Genomic DNA, 19,799 nt, shown 5'->3' on the forward strand with positions numbered 1-19,799 from the left:
TTATATCTTCACATGCCAATTCTAAGCAGAAAATATTTAAAAAGGAAAAATTAGACACGAGAACCTCGCGACAAGTGAGATTATATATGTTTTTTATAATAAAACAAAATGATGGGTTTAGTTTACCATAAAAATGTACTGTCATCTGAACTAAACCATAATGTAAAATTATAGATCTGTAGGATAATGGAAGAGGGTCAAATTTAAATCGAAAGATTTAATTTCAGACACCGTGACAGGTGAAACTTAATAAAAGCTTGTAAACAACATCACTTTCTTCGGATACCTGCTCAGAACAAACAGAAAAATACCTAAATCATGATTAATAGCATTACAAAAATCTCTCAACGAATGTCGAACTCTGGAACATAGGATAAAACGAATTGGATTACAAACTGCAGCAAGGGAATTTATTTACAAAAAAATAAGCAATTAGTAGTTCAGCTTGACTGTCGTTATATTCATAATGACAACCTGTCGATAGCCACAACCTGTCGATAGCCACTCACGGAGAACAAGTAGAAGGACATTGCAATTTTATAATAGGGACGACATTTTACACAAGGGAATTCTTTTTGACGTTTCCATTTTATTAACTTTAAAGGTAAATATAAATTTTATGTATAAATTTTTTTTGATTGGCTACGTTACGGCAACAACTTCAAATTAAATTTACTAATTTGTGACGTCATTGATGATACATACTTTCTATGCACAATTCAACTGATCATCATGAACTTTTGCCGTCACATTGTCTACGGTAAAGAAAATAACAAAGAGTAGCTGACACCTGTCTCCTCCCTCAAGAACGGGCGATAACAAGGTGTGTTTGGAAACTAGTCACATCATATTCTTATTCATTTACCTTAACCTATTCATTCATCCATTCATTCATTCATTCATGTGAATCTGACGCTGCAACGAGAATTACAAACATTATTGCAAAGTAAAACGAATTTAATAGAAGAAAATAGTGTCAATCTGCGCGCCTTTGCTATAGATCGCTAATTTCGATAACTATCAAACATAAAGTCAAATAACAATATAGTCTTATAAAGACTATATTACAGTATATTCATATATTAATAATGTACATAATAGTTACTGCCTGTAAATTTCCCAGTGCCTCCCTTTGAGGAGAAGGTTAGCAGCATATTCCACCACGCTGCTCCAATGCGGTTTGGTGGATTTACATGTGGCAGAATTTCGTTGAAATTAGACACATGCAGGTTTCCTCACGATGTTTTTTTTCACCGCTGAGCTCGTGATGAATTATAAACACAAATTAAGCACATGAAAATCAGTGGTGCTTGCCTGGGTTTGAACTGCGGGTTCATCGTCGGTTAGGATGTATGCGTTCTAACCATTGGGCTATCTCGGCTCTGATGTACATAATTATATATCTATTTGCTGAGGTGCTTTGATAGAATGTTGTTATTACGGTTTTCGAACCTGTCAATTTATATAACTACAAGCAAAACCATCGATAGAAGTTGTCTTCCAACCTTCTCCGAAACGTACTGTTATTTCTAGTAAAAGTAATATTTCAATTGGTTCAAGTTTTTCACATAGGTAATTCGAAAAATAAAAAGTCTTCTAATTTATTAATATAGTTATGCTTTGGTTATGGACCGTCAGAAATTAGTTATATTCATAAAAGATATGCAAATACAAATATTATACAATTATTGTTACTTAAATAGTCGTTTATTATTGCTACGTGATTTTTTTAATGTGCGGACTTCAAGACAGAGAGCTTTATGTTAGGTCGGAGAACTACTAATACGCGTATTGTACAAATACTTAGTATCTATAAATTTCAGTTCTTAAATAGTATTTAAAGTAAAAAAAAAATATCTTTGGTATCTGAATGTACCAGAGCTCTTTAAAGTTTAAATATATCTTTGAATCTCTAAAAATGTAAATCATTTTATAAACACAATTAATAATACATATCTCGTGGTTCACCCGCATTGCGCGTGGGTCGTAGTCGGAGCTTGCTGTATAATATCACGCTGCGACCCACGTTGTATCTTGTATCGCCCATTCTATAAACGCAGCAAGATTTGATTTAAGCTTTAAAAATCTGTCAAAATATTAAAGCATTAAAACAAACACAAAAACTCCTTAACTTTGTTATTTGAGTATAGATAGTTATAAGTGATATTTAAAAAAATATGACTAATTAAAAATTCCGCATTGGAGCAGCGTGGTGGAATATGCTCCATACCTTCTCCTCAACGGGAGAGGAGGCCTTAGCCCAGCAGTGGGAAATTTACAGGCTGATTATGTTATGTTTATGTTAATTAAAATAAAATAAAGATATCATGTAATATATATATATATTCCGTCTCATGTCGAGGAAATTGTTTTACGGGCGGGAGTCGCAGCGCAAAATGTCGAAGCGTTGTTTTCAGTTGAACAATGTTTACTCCAAGGCTTAGAGGGGAAATGCAAAAAAAAATCTAAAAGATTTCAATTCTTTTATTGTCTCTACTGGTGAAAGTAGCGCATACTTAATTTTGGCTTCGGGAATCGGAAGGCGGTTATATATATGTATAATTATATTTTTAATTTAGATTTGAATCTATAATTACAATTACTTCCTATTTATATTATCTATGGTTAAAATAAAAAGTATATGTAATTGTTATTTTATATCTTAGGGGACAGACAATTCAGCAAATATATTTTATTTAACCAGTACGCACGGAGCAAAGGGACGCCGCTAGTTATTCAATCAAGAATATATCATTGCCATATATAGGTCATTGTCCTTTAAAACGAGATCAATTCATCACTTGCATTACGTGATACGTATAATAAGTTAAAATTGTACGTCCGTGCATTTGTGGAAATCCATATAGTTTTAATACGTGTACAAAGTAAGTCTGTAAAAATTTCACTGCACAGGAGATGGCCTCTTCTCTACCCGAAGAGAATTGCTCGCAGATCCAGTGTGCTCGTATATTAGTGGATACACATTGAATTGCATCCGACACGCGTAGGTTTTTAATGGAATTTTTCTTTTCCATTGAGCATGAGATTAATTAAATACATTAATGACGTATATTGCTTGGTAATAAGGTTCTGTGCATAGTACCGCGAAACAGCAATACTTAATGTCGCTGTGCTCCGTTATGAAGGGTAAGTGAGCCGCTGTAACTACAGGAACATGGGACATACCATCTCAGTTTCCAAGGTTGGGGGCGCATCGGTGATATCAGAAATTGTTAATATTTCCTCTAGTACTGGTAACGTGCCCATTGGTAGCCAATTTACCTGTCTACATACTATATCATACTAGTGGTGGTAGGGCTTTACTATTTTACTATTCTACCACCAAACAGCAGTACTCAGTATTGTTGTGTTTTGGCTTAAAGGATGAGTGAACCAGTGTAACTACAGCCTGTAGTTACACTGGCTGATGATGGTTGAAGATGTTATGTCGCTTGTACCTGTAGACTACGGGCTCATAACATCGTAGTTTTCAAGGTTGGTGGCGCATTAGCGATGTAAGTAATGGTTAATATTTCTTGTAGCGCCATTGTCTATGGGCGGTGGTGACAACTTACCATCAGGTGGACCATTTGTCGTTCGTCCGCCTATCTATATCATAAAAAAAACATGTTTAATATAAATTTATATGTATGAAAATTAGCAGTCTGGTGTATTTGTAAGCCCGAAGATCTCGTCTTTGGTTACAGATCCGCGTACTCCATCCATTGGCTCATTTCGGCTTTATTTTATGTTTATGCAGATATTAAATCGTGACGGCGCTTATGAAATAGAGATTACTGTCATTTTACCTCTTTAAATAGAAAAGGCGAAACCATTTCGCTTTATGAATTAAATTAGACTTCTCTAAGGTTACTCATTTATTTTACTTTAAAGAAGGAAAATAAAATATTATGAAGAGAACTTTATCATTACTTGTATTTTTTTTTCTGCATTCGAGCAAAAATTTACATTTTCAGGTTATGATAGCCATTACACAATTAAGGTAAATGGTAGTTACTTTCTATCAGGTAAGTTTCCAGCGCGCTTTCCTCTTATTTCATAAAAAAAGCTTCGCGACAGATACGTAATAAGCTTATATGTATATTGTATATAAAGTAGTTGAAGACAAAGTTGTGGGTCCGGACATTTGCCAAGCAAGCCCTGCAAAAACTGTACCAGATACATGAAAACTTTGTACGAAAGATTAGTGGATCTCCAAAATTTCTACAGTCCACGACAGTTTATAAAAGTCACATTTTTGGACATAAAAAATATAAACGATAAAGTTAGTTTATTTGTTATACAGTATTAATCCTTATCAAATAAATAACGTATTAATTTTGAATATTCTCTGTAAATAAAAAAAATGGTCCAGTCTTTTTGATGTATTTATTATAAGTGAAGAAATTAATAAGATATGATACTTATTTCATTATAATACTTGTCAATATATAATTATTAATAAAAATATAATTAAGTTAAATCATAAGTTTAAATTAAGTTAAAAGTTAGTTTAAATAAGATTTTTTTAAGGAGTTCATATCGCGGCTATATTTTGATAGGTTACTCGAGAAGTTAGCTTGTTTAAAGTACCCGAGATCCATGAAATATTATTTTTGGTTCTACGCTCATTAATATAGAAGGCTTAAAAAAATATCAAATTTCCTTTTACCAAAAATTCTATCGTCTCTTGTCTTTGATACTTAAACAAGCGAAAAAATAAAGACGAAGAACGTAAATAGAGGTTTTTTGACCGTTAGTATGCAATGAGTTCTGTAATGAGAAGCTTTTGTCTTTTGAGGTGATAAATATTTTCTCAATAGTATTATTTTAGATAAGGGTGGCTATACTCGAGTTCAGTCGAGTTCGGAGCGTTGTCCCGTGACGACGTGCAGTGACAAAGCGGCCTAAAATACTTGAAAGTGACTTTAAATAAAGTCAACAATTAATGAAAAAAATCAATGAAAACGATAAAATATCTTGAAATTGTGTAGTAAAATTTAAACAAAACTTTTATTACGTATTTCAAAACTTAGATAAATAAAGGTAATGGCTGTGTTGTGTAAAGTTTTAATATGCTTATAAAACAAGCAATCAGTTTATAGCTAAATAAAGATGTTTATTATATTTTCAGTTTATTTTAACCATTCGTTATATACCTAACAATAAAGTTTACAGCAAAGAAAGAAATCAGCAAAGCTTTTATTCGTTTGATTTAAATATTGTTGTTTGTTTAAGATCAGGCAATTATGTCAATTAGTATCCAAGTAAAAATTTAAAAGGAGCAGTTAATTTTGAGTGAAAGTTGACAACTATGACCCAAATTTAATTAATTATGTTGAATAAAACAAACGATAATGAATAGGTTTAATTTTTTTTTGTAAAATACAAAAAAAAAAAATCGGTATAGAGTTTATCATGTGTCCATAATGATGTTACGTTTACGTATATTACAATTTGTCACGCAAAAAAAGGTCAATATACTAAATATATAACAACTCGCGTCATACATAAACAAATTAGTGCTTCTTCATTATTGTGATTACATAAAAGAAAAGATTCATCAACGTATTTAAAATTGATGAAATATTAATGAAAAATGGTAACAATAATAAAATATGGAACTAATTGCCGTATGTTATTTAGTTAATTAACAACGCATTCGATTTACGCAGAAATTACGCGCGTGCCGGGATGTTTGGATTTATTACTGAATTCTTACCGTTCCAGCGGTTCATTAAACATGTTTTTTAAGATATATCAAAAAAGGCGTTAAAGTACGTGGTGTAATAAACAGATAATAAACGTTACGTTCTCACTATCAACTTGAAAGGCTCCTACTTCAAGTTTTAAAATAAATATACATGTGAACAAAAATATTACGCATTTGATAACTGTTCCTTTATGATTAAAATTAAAATAGTTTTCTTTTACATTAACTATTTCAAATAAAATCAATTTCAACAAATTTATTTAATGACAAAGTAAGAGAAAAAGTATGCTGTAAAAAGTTATATGTGTAGTAATTAAATCTTAAAATAATTTGAGGGAAAGGATTTTTCATTGTTACTTTTCTTATAAACATTTCCTTTTTATTACGACCAAGAGTAGGTTTTCGGAAGAATGTTCCCAGAAAACATTTTTCACTGTGATGGGTAGAACGGATCGTGAAACGGTTACTTTCGAGGTTATTCAGGTGTAACCTCATTGAAAATAGATTTTATTGTAACAAATATATCAAACCACATACATCAGACTTTTATTATTATTTTATGTAAAAAATAAATATGGATATTTTATTTCTTCGAATATTTCCAACAACTGCTTTTATAAAGAAATATACATCTGGGTTTTCTTGGTAGATACTCGTATTAACTTGCAAATAATAAAAACGCACTAAGTGTAGTTTAAGGTTTGTTTATATAAATATATAATAATTCTTCCTACTAAGAAGAGCTACTGTTATTGTTTTGTAATTTGCCGTCAACTTTACTTCGATTTCGAACCAAGTTACAACTTAATAGCAGTTACTAGCCTTTAATTTGGGATATACTCGTACATGTTGTTTCATACAATTTGTTAAATTAGTTAATGTTTGTGGTTACTGCTCCACTCCTAACATTCGAAGCATAATGTTACGTATACAATCATTACTTATAACCTCCCTCAACAAACGCTCTATAATAGAAAAAGTTATTATTGAAATTGGACCGGTGGTTCCTGTGAGTGCTCTCAAACTTTCCAGTATTTTATAATTTATATTGGACGTTCAGCGTTTACTTGCCAGTAAACTTTATAATTGAGTCCTGTTTTAAAGTCTATAATAACCTTTGCCAATAAATATATCAAACAGTATTGGTAAATATTGAGACTGGAACGGTCAAGCAAATAGTGTCTATATATAAACATATATTATAACCGTAACAGGAGTATGACATATAATATTTATCCTAATCCAGTTACTTTCTATTTCTAACAACAAGGTGTTGCTAAATTCATATTTATTTATGTTGGTATTTCATTGAATGAAATAATTACAGTAAATAATTCCTTTAAGTTTGGGTAGTTCCTAGTTCATGAAATTTACATATATGCGGTCCTGTAGTCGGTACTCGGTATTTGTATGGACTAAAGTTCATGCGGGCTTCGTAATATTATATTCGAACTAAGTATCATTCCAGACTTGATTCTATCTGCATCAAACTATATTCAAATTTGATTTTGATGACATGCAATTTTAACAAAATTCTAATTAGCAATTTAAAATGTTAAATAAACCACAACTTAATGAAACTATGCCATATTAATGATACCTTAATTGACTTAAAATATTAGATAATATATTTATTTGATATTTTAATAAATAACTATCAATCGTATGAGTCTGTTATGTTGATAATAATATACTAAAGTTTGAGAGTTTGTTGTTTTTTTTTTGAACGTGCTGTTCTTTAACACTACCGATCGGATTTGAGGAAGGTATTTGTATTTGATTGTCCAATCCTTAATGAAGTATATGTAGTTCATTGTTTACATAAAGGTGATTTAATATCACGCTACGTTCCACGGGGCAATGCAGGATTTTTTATTTTCTCATATTAATACCTATACCTAATAGTTACACTATTCTTAATAATAAATTAATAATACATAAATACTCTAATATTTTACAAGAGTGAAACTCACTTCAAAATCGAAATAAGTGTTTAGTGACTTTACTATAAACTATGAACTAAGCAGTTTTATCATGTTATTGATAACATCGGTTGTGATGTTCCTAAGACGAGTTATTTTCGTGAAAAACGTCGAAACATTTTAAATTAACACGTATGTTTTAACTAGTTTTTTCAAAGTGTTAGTGAAGTGAATCAGTGTTGCGATGGGTACGGAGGTGGAGATACAGAATTTTATTAACTGCACGCAGCAGGCCTTGGGCTCTGATTTATCTTGGGATACGCTGAATGTCTCTCAAATACTGGACTTGTTGCCAAATCAAATTCTTGAGGACATGAATTTGAAGTAAGTATTAACTGAAAATATAATCAGTCATAGTATCAAAACATATACAAATAGTTTAATTCTCTAACAAATGCATTCAGGTGATAATGCGTAGGCGTTTGTACGACATTAATTAAAGCATAGTTCACATTCATTATGTGAAGTTCTGAAGATAACACTTCGCATGCAGAATTAACGTAAATAATTAAATTCGAATTATGTATTTAATTAATATTTAAAAATATATTTGCTATTTTGTCTGCCTATCTAAGTATTATAGCACTTAACGATTAAACTATTTATTAGGGGTACGTGTAAAACAACAGAAACTCCTTTATGAAGTCTTAAGAATAAAAACGTCAATGGTGTTTAGTTTAATTTTGCTCAGAAATTAACGGACAATATAGCAAAAAAACATTGTTTACCCTTGAACGTTATAGTAAAAGACGTTAGACTTGGCTTCTGTAGAATAAATGACTAAAATAATTTCGATTGAATTAGTACGTTTACAACTTTGATTTCATAATTTCAAATATAGTATTGGACTAGTATTCAAAATATTTTCAGCTCGGCTTGCCAAAATTTACCTTTACTACTACTTAATGAGTTTCTGTCAAATAGCGATTAAAATATTTTCATTTAAATCGAAGGGTTCAGCGGGACATCCACGTTAATTATTTGGGATGTAAATTATATGATGTGTGATGTCCTTCTAGCCGAATTCAGTCACGGCGGCTATTCTCTATTTATCACTGCATTTGTTAATTATAATTTATTGCTTTATTTTTGAAATTAAATGTAGTTATTCTATAGTATTTTAGTTATATATATTATAAGTAAATCCAATTCGATCCAGCACTCGATACGACCGGATACAGTTCTGATGAAGCTATACCAGCTTTGCGAGGCACGGTAGATCGAACCTAGCACCTTGGGATCTGACCTTATAAGCTAGCTACTATATCATCAAGCCGGTTCACTTTAAGTTTGTTTATCATTAGTTTCCGCCAACTGTAATATCTTACTAATTTATACGTTTGTGCATACCACATCAATTGCATCATTAAGACGGCACCAGTGTTCGCTAGTACTAACATACGATTTTACTATATTGACGTTTAAAATACGATTTACAATTTCTTACTATCTATGTAATATCGAGATTGTTGCCAAATTCAATTCAATTGGATTCAACTTCAATATTTGTGATCGAAATATTGTGAATAAGGTTTTTATTTTATTTTATAGTTAGACAAACGGATTACCTGATAGTAGCCGTCACCGCCCATAGACAATAGAACTGTAAAGAATGCTATTCATTCTTTACGTGACACCAATGCGCCACTAAGCTTGGGAGTTAAGATGTTATGTCCCTTGTGTCTACAGTTACACTGGCTCACTCACTTTGTATCTTTTTCTCCTCTATTTTTCGAAAACGTTTTTTGATAGTATTGACTTGCTTTAGGGTTATGAATAAAAAATAATATGAAATAAGATTGGAAAAAAGTGATATTGTTCGATGTTTTCAATAATAATTATTAATACTAGTGCAAGTAAATAAATTATACATGAACAGTTATCTAGACTTCTTTTATTTGACACGATAATATGATTCTAAAAATATAACTGTTCCTATAGGAATTTAGGCATGACGTGTGACGTGGAGACATTGCTATTCCTAAAATAAGTTACGGATGTTTGATCGATCGTCTTATGCTAAGTCGTTGCTAAATAATCACATTATTAAAGTGTTATTGTGGAATTTAAATCTTGTTATTTGACTAGCCCAGCTGTTTAGAATATTTCAAATATCATCAATATCAGTTATTAATTTGCCTCGGTAACTATGATACGGCGTCCCGTCGGGTAAAATTGCATTGAATTAATCATTCTTTATTCGTAATATGCGATACTAATATTTGCAGTTTTGATTGTAATATGAAATTCTGTAACAAAACTGTCATGTTGACAGATAAAATATATGTAAAAATGTATTTTGCATTAATAAATAGTCATTTATTCACAGAAACCATAAACAAGTATCGAATTCAATTCAGGGAGGTTCTTGTTTTCGTCGGTTAAAAACAAAATATTTTCTTCTTGAAAATTAATGGTTCCCGTGATACTGTTTTGTAGCTTAATTTATAGCAACGGGGTAATTTTTATCTCAATTTCAGAGATAAAAATTACCCCGGCGTCTCAGGGTCGAGTTATTTAGTGTAATTGTTTAATTCTTTTTAACTCACTAATTATATTCAAATCAATACAATCACAGTTTATGTTTCGTTGTGGTTGTGTGAGTGTGTGAATATTAAATCTGTAAGGAGTACATACATACATATTTTTTTATTTGAATGAAATGATGACATCGCATAACTTTACCATTAATACTATTATTATTATTCTTAACTGATCGGTTGAGTTTAAATGACAACTTGTCATTAACCTTTATATAATAGATAAAGAGACATTTATAATAAAAAAAAAAACAAAAAAACAAACGATAATTATCAAATTATATTTTAGGTTCGGGGAAATGGTCGGCTTAGCCAGTTTTGTTATAAAACTGCCAAAATTGGTTTTAATTACTTCTTATAGCTTAACAACCTACATATATTCAAGCTTGTTGTAAAAGAAAAACATATTTCCCTAATTTGACAATTTATCATCAAGCTCTTCCACTGAGAGGATTTGATTTTCGATCAACGACGAAATGGTGCTAGATTTCTTACTACCTTTCCACGCAATCGTGATTGGTACTAAACGAATCATACGTATGTGTGGAAATAATTGAAAAATTGTTGAAAAATAATCTTGGGTATAATGGAATGAATTGATGTTAATAATTATTTTTCTTGATGATTTCTATATTTAACATTGTTATTTCATTACCTACTATTAAACTTTTGTCATTGTTTTTTTTTTTGATTCGTTTATCTATAAAAAAGGATGCACACTTGTATGTACCACGCACTTATTATATTTAGTCTTAGTACAAATTTTGATTGAAAATTGTGATTTATAGTAACTTGAATTAAGTATATTTTGATTTAAAAAAAAAAACGATGTCTATACAGACATTTATAAATAAATTTATAATGAAAAAATATAGTTACAAAGCTTACCAGGGATAATTTTGATTGAAGGAAATGAAAATGTTAATATTATATTAAAAAACACGCATAGTAGTAGTTTTTGATAATACCCACATTCACTGGATGTAATTCAGTGGATCTTATTTTGTACTCGGATTCGTACATTGCAATATTTTATTTATAGCATATTAGTAGTAGTACATTTTTATTGTACATTGTTTTGATGGATCTCCTAATGTTAAGGCAGCGGTCATGTAAGCGTACATAATCATTTTTGTTTTATAAAACACCATCATAGTTCAGACATTTGTATAAATTATATATATAAATATCGTTAATCACTTTTTCTGTTAGTAAACTATATTAAATTCGTTGAGTGATTTAGATTTAGCAGAAAGTGGAGATACAGACGAAAATACAACAACAAAAACTTATTTTTATACTATTTTTAGATTCTTTGCCTGTATCGTTTTAATTATAACAGTATTTAATTCTGTACAGTGATATTGTTAAATAAATCGAGCCTTTGGTTAGAAATATATATTTATATATACTGTTATAAGTGAAAATATATATGCAAGTATACACAAAACCCTTGATCTTAATGGTGACTATGATAACTATTTTTAGAATGATGTGGAAATGAGCGGAATTGTAGAGCTGTAATGAATGTATTTTATTTAATTAAACTTTACAATAAAGTATTTTTGAATCGTCAATATTTTAGATCTACTATCATTTCGGGGAGTAGCCTCTAGCGAGAGGAAATGTGGTTAGTATTCAAATAGTTTGTTCTTGATCTGTAGGGAAACTGTAAGACGAAACTTGAAACTCGCCGCAGAAAACGAACGTGAAATGTCAGATGTGCGATGTTGACTATAATTTTTATTAAATTTATATGATACACGAATCAAAATTGTAAATCAGTTGTCAACATTTCTCAAGTGAGATACAAAATGATTTTGTACAGAATCGCACTGCTGTCCTGCGTTCTTTATTATTTTAATGAGTAATAAGATTGATTAATTAATTATGTTTTTATTTTTAAATTAATTATATTATCCGGTATTTTAATATATATACTAATTGACAATTGCCAAAATATCTCTATGTTATTGAAGTGAAAAGAAGAAGTTAAAAATTAAATAATATATCATCATAAATATATTGTGAGCCAGCCGTCATTATACATATATACTGTATCTCATGAAACGTGATAGTTATACAGTTGAAATTTTATTCACATTTCAGATACACAGATGATGTATTGATGTTGCTGCTATAACAATAAAATGCTAAAAAACAGAATAAAATAAATATTTAAGGGGGCTCCCATACAACAGACATTTATTTTTTATTATTTTGCTTATTTTGCCATTATTATAGATAATGGTTTGGAATCCTTCGGAGCGAGTCCGAGTCGCACTTGGCCGATTTTAAATATGAACCATCTCCGTGATCAAACTGCTCAGGAAAAATAAATTAGCAACGTGTTCAAAATAGTCACAAATATAAATACATTCCAGCTACTCCGCCTGATTCCATTTGATTGAAAGCGATATTGACGTAGCTTAATCTCCCTGATGACTGAACTAATTTATAATTAATGTGATATTCGATAGGCACGTACGAATGTTAAGAAATATTTGTGTATATTGATTTAGACATTCTATACAAGCATGGCTGTAGCTCCGCTGGTTATTTGAAACAAGTCGTTTTAAAATAGATAAATATATAAGTCATACATAGTCAAAGTATATACAACTTAACTTTGGATTTATCACAGTATCTATTAATTGATATTAACTGTTTATTTTTACCTGTGGTAGGTATTAACCACTCACCACGTTTTCTACCGCCGAACAGCAATACTTAGTATATTTGTATTTCGGTTTGAAGAGTGATAGCGAAGTATTTATGACAGCAGGCACAAAGTATAGCATTTTTGTTTTCTCAAGGTAGGTGCAGTGACATTGTAAAAAGTAGTTTATAATTTTTATAATGTAAGTACCTATTTAGCATCAAGTGACCCATTTGCTCGTTAGCTTTACTCAAATAAAACATTTTAGAATGCGACTCGTATTTTTCATTTAAATAACTAGTAATCCCGTAATAACTGTTAAACTGTTAAACACACAATTAAGTGTCTGTTAAACTGGATATCTATTTTAAATTGCTTATGGAATAATTATAAATATTGCTTGATCTCTTGCTTGTTTGGGTAGTTTCCCACGCGTCACTTATTCTAACCCCAAATGTATTGCCGTGTTAACGTTTGAAGTGTGATTGAGTCAATGTAATTAAAAACACAAGTCCTATAATTGTAACCTCTTAGTCAAGGTTAGTAGCGCAATGATAGTGTCTTCATTTTGATTACTCCTTAAATGAACGGGTTAATTTTGCTTTCGTAATCTAAATTAAAAACATTATTAAAGGTAGAATATAAATGAGTAAAAGTTTATTTTTAAATTTATTTTCCAAAATAAGATATTTGTTTCTGCTTAATATATATAGTATGTAAATTAATAAATTAATCTTATTGTTTAATTTAAATTTTATTGTTTTGTTTATAATATATTATTCGATGACTATTGAGGTTATTGATCCATCGATTTTTTAGATTAGGCCTATTGACCTAATTATGCGGTATTTCTAGAAGCCTTTAGTGATAAACATGTCAAAGGAAATTATTGGGCGTGTCTCGTTTGAGTAACCTAAGACTAAAGTTAGAACGATAATAGCTGTCAAATCGGCTGTTAATTGCAAATTAAATTTAAGTTTATTTGTTTTCGATAACAGTAATTATAAGTTTTGATATAATTTGATTTTAAAAACAATACTTTATTTAGTGACTTATTTACAACGATATATTTAGAAATATTCTAAAAAATACTTATATTCAAGTGTTCCGGGAGCTTTATCTAATTTCGTATTGAAAGACCAGTATCATTTACCTTTTGCAATCGATATTCGTAACCCTCCGATCGGTAATAGCAAACTGGTAGTTGCGTTAACTATCTCCCTACTACAAGATTTAAGTCTCATGAACAAGACATTCGTCGATAATGTCGAAATATCGAGCTCTACCAAATAAAAATAAAAAACGTGGTAAATATCCCGTTTTAAATACTTGTATCTCTCTACTATCACACAACGAATTGTTTTTTTGAATATACAAAAACGTAACATTTTATTTTAGTAAATAATATATGAATTCTATTGTTTAAGCCACGTTGGTTGACTGTGTGTGCTTAGTATATGAGATCTAATTTTGGACCAGGCAGAATGTTATTTGGTTTTCCTGTAAATATTTTTTCAGTCACAGCCAGGAGTTTTGGAGTTGGTTGTCCTCCACTCCCGTGCCTCGAAATGAGCTGCTCGTGGAGCCGTCGGTTTTTCGCTAATCTCTTTGCAGTTGTATCGAATTAACTTTCGAGTTAGAATGTATAGATTGCATCATTCTGCACGCACTAGCGTATTGAAATATATCCTGTGTAGATAGGTCGTTTGAGTCAGGCGCCATTATTAGGTTAGGAAATATATACAATAGCATAATTAGTATCCCTAGTTTATATTTCATATGAAAATATATACATATAATTTGCTTGGTAGTAGGGCCATGTACAAGTCGGTTTGGGCAGGTACCACCCAACTATACTATATTCTATAGAAAAATGTTAATATATGTAATTGTGGCCATAATACTTGAAGGGTTATGAGACACCATGCTCTAAAAGTACACACAAGATGTAAGTATTATAAGAATCATAGTGTAAACAGCACGTATAAAGCTCTCGAGACATTTAAGAACGGTACGACAGTTTATAGTCAGATACTTAAAAATTTCTGTCTTATCTCTACCTTAGAAAGAATTTCCTTAAAGCTTGGATTGAAAACATGTTGAAGAAGGTCTACTAAGTCTTAACGAAGAGTTATAAGGGCTTGTTTTTTAAATACAATTGTGAATGAAATGAAATTGTCATTGCCTATTATCGTTATATGGCAACGAAGCGCCAAAAGAGGACGAATATGGAATGTACTCTGTTACGCTGTTTTATTTAATTTCTCTGGTCTTATTATTCCTTTTCAATTTCCTCCATCATACCATCGAAATGAATCGCAAACAGAATTTTAATCAATATGATGTAGCTGGAAATTTTATGACATAAAAACTGTTTTTTTTATTCGAGTGTGCGTGATTCACCAATTTTGAGACTACAGGAAGTTACGAAAAGTACTAAATGGTGTCATCACGGGGCCTATTTTGATGATTGCTAATGCATATCTAGAATTTCGAAAAAATGATGATTATTAAAATATGACTATGGTAATGAATAGTCTTGTTACTAAAGTAAACTTATTTTTGTTATTTTTATAAGTATATAAAGGAGTAAAGAGCATCATGTCGTTTGCCGTGACGGCATGCTAGTCTTTTTCTTTTCAAGTAAGTCCTTCATACATTACCCCACTTTAAGTGGGGATGTACGGAAGGTGGGACAAGGAGTGTTGGCGAGGAGTGCGCCGGAACACCTACTACAAAACTGGCGGTACCCACTCAAGCTCTTTGGGAGACATCGGGATCGCTTGCGCATGCTATCATGAACCCTCGACGGTTGGAATATTGTTTGGTCATCTAAGCTAGAGGAGTTCTCGGGGGTTGTCTCCCAAAACTGAAACACCCGAAACAAACTGAAATAGCCACTGCCGGTAAGAACCTGCGTCAGCCTATACGTGACTGTACGGCATACGAATCCAACCGCTTTAAACCCAAGGAGCACAAAAAGATGTTTTACGTCAGTAATAATAACGAATATTACAATTATTTAAACTTTCAAATTTTACCTAACAATAGTTAATAGTAAGAAAATACTAACTTTCTGTTTCTGAGCTCTTAATTAACGTGACTTTATTATTTTATGAAAAAACCGATAAACGGAATAAATTGAATGCATTGACCCAGAACTCTCAACACGGCCGACACTTTCATGAGTCAGCCTAAAGTCGACTAACGAACTGGAAGGAACTACGCAATCGTGATCAGCTCTTTTAGGAAACTGCACAATTCAAGCTCAAGATCCAATATCAGTTATAAAAACATAAACTCATCAATGTATATATATATTGATAAATATACTGATACACACTCACTATAACAATTGTGACTCCGATATCGTTCAATTGGATCATATTTTATAAAATCACCGTAATTCATTTAATATCATAATATAAATATAGCACATGCCTCTACTTGATAGCCTTAAATATCAATTAAATTTTATTAGAGCAACATTATTTGACATCACTTGGCAAGTAAATAGACAGTCACAACTACACCTATAACTTGTAAAAACATAGCCAAGATAAGATAACACGTCCTTGGAAATTATAAAAATTTCAAAACTCTCATTTGTTTCCATCAGACGACATACCTAAACAATATTACGTCATTTTGAATTTTTATATTAGCTTTTTCATAATATATTAATTTGTAAAAAGCCGTAACAATAAAAACATATCGCCTTATTCTCAAGTTATTCCAAGCCAACACTAGTAGTCTTCATCCAGAAGGATAAACCCAATATAGTATACAGCACAATGTCATTCATATGGCTTAGCTCCTAGCTATAACAAAGTCCTCGATTTTTGAAGCATATAATAAATATAATAAAAAGAAAATTTAGTTTAACAGCTAGCAAGTTTTAATGATTGGCTTTAACGGATGAATGTACTTTCTCTTAAAGTTTTAGAATAAAAAATATGAGAACTTTTATATTTATTTAAAATTTAAAAGCACATAATTTGTTTCTTTATTGATAATAAATAATATTCTCATTCGGTGGTTGTTTAGCCTCTTTCAGGGTGTTTAAACATTTTGTATTGACTGAATGCAGAACGCTAAATAAATATTTTATAGCACTCTAAAATATCTATAAATATCACGTTTTTAAATTATTATCAGTATAATATCAACAACAATTTTTGTTTTGCCTCATTGTAAGATTGATCTTTGCTACAGAATATTCATTTCATGGTTCAGTATATGAATGAAAAGTAAACGAATTATGTAATCAAAAGCGAATTTATTTATCGAATATGCTGCAGCACCATCTAGCCGCATAATACAACAAAGTGGCATCCACTTCCTCTCCAGGAAGGTTACATATATGTTAAATTTCATGGTCATCAGTCAAAGGGTGCCGAAGTCCATTAATCTCAAATAGATATCATGCCTGTATCCATTTTTGTACATAAAGATAGGTAGTAATTTTAATTACATCAAATTCATTTTATATAGTGCGGAAAAACAGATACAACTGTCTATTGCCCTTCTAAGGGTTGTAAATAATAAGGTTCATACATTCAGAGAATGGGCTTTTACCGTAATCAAACAGGTGAAGGTAGAGTAGTCTTTTATATATTTTGTGGCAATTTTATCGTGCCATTTCCTACAAAATTTCTTGTTCAAAACCTTAACGTAACAAAAAGAAGCTAGAAGGTCAACCGAAGGTCGAAGGCACTCCCCGCAAATGTGGCAAATGAATGTATGCGTATTTGAATATCGTTAACCTTGTTTGATTAAAAAGGTGACTTGAAGGGATTATAAAATCAATTGTCGTACAGGTGATAAGGAATAATATTCGAAACTCTGTCGAAAAATTGCTTTTGTCCCATCGGAAAAATACACCTAAGAACAATAATGACTTTTAGGTTATGATTGTTTTTAAAAAGCATTCAGGAATATTTATTATATTGTCTGAATTATTATCGATGTTTTAGCATTCTGTTGGTGCAGAAATGTCAATTTACGTTCCTCGACATCATTACCTCACAAAATCAGTTCAAACAGTGTTAATAACACGATAAAAAAAGGGACGTGAAAAGAAAATCGGATGCAAAATGTATCTAAATAAACAGAGAGTATTTGATTTATTGATTATATTCATTGTCATTATTTTCATTTTGACTGAACGGTCGCATTTTACCAAATTAATAAAATAAAACACAATTACATTTGTTAATTTCGTTTCTTTACACAAAATGATAACAAAACGGAGATTTTATGATAACATAATAATATATAATTAATAATATTATTTACCTGTACGTTATTTTTAATGTATCTCACGTATAATTTTCTTATATACGTATTTGAATATATATTAAAATGGATATATTAATATTTTTAGATTTTTTTTTCTGAACAGTCTGTGTTGTGTGTACTATGCAAAGAAATATATCCGTATTTATTATTTAATATTTTTTTTTCTGTTTTTGTTAATTTATATTAATTATGGTACACGCATGAATACGGTGAGGGCAGAATCGGGCATTGTTATTAAATAAACTCAAACTTTACAACATTGTTTTTATTTTGTTTTGATGGTCAGATGGTGTTTTTAGGGTCAAATTTCGTCGGTTATTTCAGCAAAGATTGAGTCTTTCTTCTGTACAAGAGATAATATTTTATTAAAATGAAGACCCAGCGAGTCGAGCATGAGCAAAAAGATTCGAAATTACCTAGCGATACTATATTTAAACTCAATAATAGTAGTAGGCTGAAAGGAAAAAAATCTTTCAATTTCTCAGCAACTAAAAGGCATTAAGGCTATATACTATGGAGGTGTATTTCACTACAAAGACATCCGATTTGAATAAGTTTTAGAAATATTTACTCCCAAGTGATGCGAGGGCACTTCAATTACATGTGTAAAATACCCGTGGAAATTTTAATAAAAAATGAGAGTGGTTTTATCTTTGATACGCTAAAATTAAATTCATTTGAAACGTACTTGATAATATTCAAAGTTAAAAAGCTCGTCTTTATAATTGTTGTTCTTGATAACGTTAGTTTATTAAAGATTAATTGATTGTGATAAGAAAGTGTAATGACCGTTTTTACGTAAGTTAATTATTTTCTAATATTGAAATAAATAATCGATGTGAAATAGTTTGATAAAATATGTAATTAAATGACAACATTTTAAAATAAATGATATTATTTTAAAAATTAGCTTTTAAATTGGTATCGATTGGGCGGTTGCTTCTTTTATTTCTATTGTGTACATTTACTTGAAATATGAATGACCATTTCCTCTCGGTCTATATATATTTCTAGTCGTTATATGTTAATCGGGCTCTTACTCTATCGATATTGGAGTATTATACACTTTATTATAGTTTGACTGTATCATGGGCCTATTTACGTATAAGGCAGTAGATCGCGGGGTCTTGGATTCTTACTATAGGTTAAATAAACATAACATAAACAGCCTGTAAATTTCCCACTGCTGGGCTAAGGCCTCCTCTCCCTTTTAGGAGAAGGTATGGAGCATATTCCACCACGCTGCTCCAATGCGGGTTGGTGGAATACATATGTGGCAGAATTTCGTTGAAATTAGACACATGCAGGTTTCCTCACGATGTTTTCCTTCACCGCCGAGCACGAGATGAATTATAAACACAAATTAAGCACATGAAAATTCAGTGGTGCCTGCCTGGGTTTGAACCCGAAATCATCGGTTAAGATGCACGCGTTCTAACCACTGGACCATCTTGGCTCTCGGCTCTATAGGTTGGATTGTATAAAAAGTTGTTGGGTTTTTCTGTCGAGAAATTTCGGACAGAAGTCTGGAAATAGGCAGTCTTTACATTTATTTACCTCAACAATCACGTAAAGCTGTTGGTTTAAATTAAATTCTATCCGGT

General features: G+C 30.9%; 1 protein-coding gene across 1 annotated transcript in view; it reads left to right on the forward strand.

Moving 5' to 3' along the window:
- The first annotated feature begins 7,695 nt into the window (after window positions 1-7,695).
- The window catches only part of LOC113392983 (tachykinin-like peptides receptor 86C), a 41,736-nt gene continuing 29,632 nt past the window's right edge, over window positions 7,696-19,799 (forward strand). The window contains exon 1 of the mRNA XM_026629640.2: window positions 7,696-8,019. Coding sequence (XP_026485425.2) covers window positions 7,880-8,019 — 140 coding nt within the window. The 5' untranslated portion in view covers window positions 7,696-7,879. The remainder of the gene's footprint in view (window positions 8,020-19,799) is intronic.

This window comes from Vanessa tameamea, chromosome 12 (genome assembly GCF_037043105.1).
Source record: "Vanessa tameamea isolate UH-Manoa-2023 chromosome 12, ilVanTame1 primary haplotype, whole genome shotgun sequence".
In the NCBI taxonomy this organism is placed as follows: Eukaryota; Metazoa; Arthropoda; class Insecta; order Lepidoptera; family Nymphalidae; genus Vanessa; species Vanessa tameamea.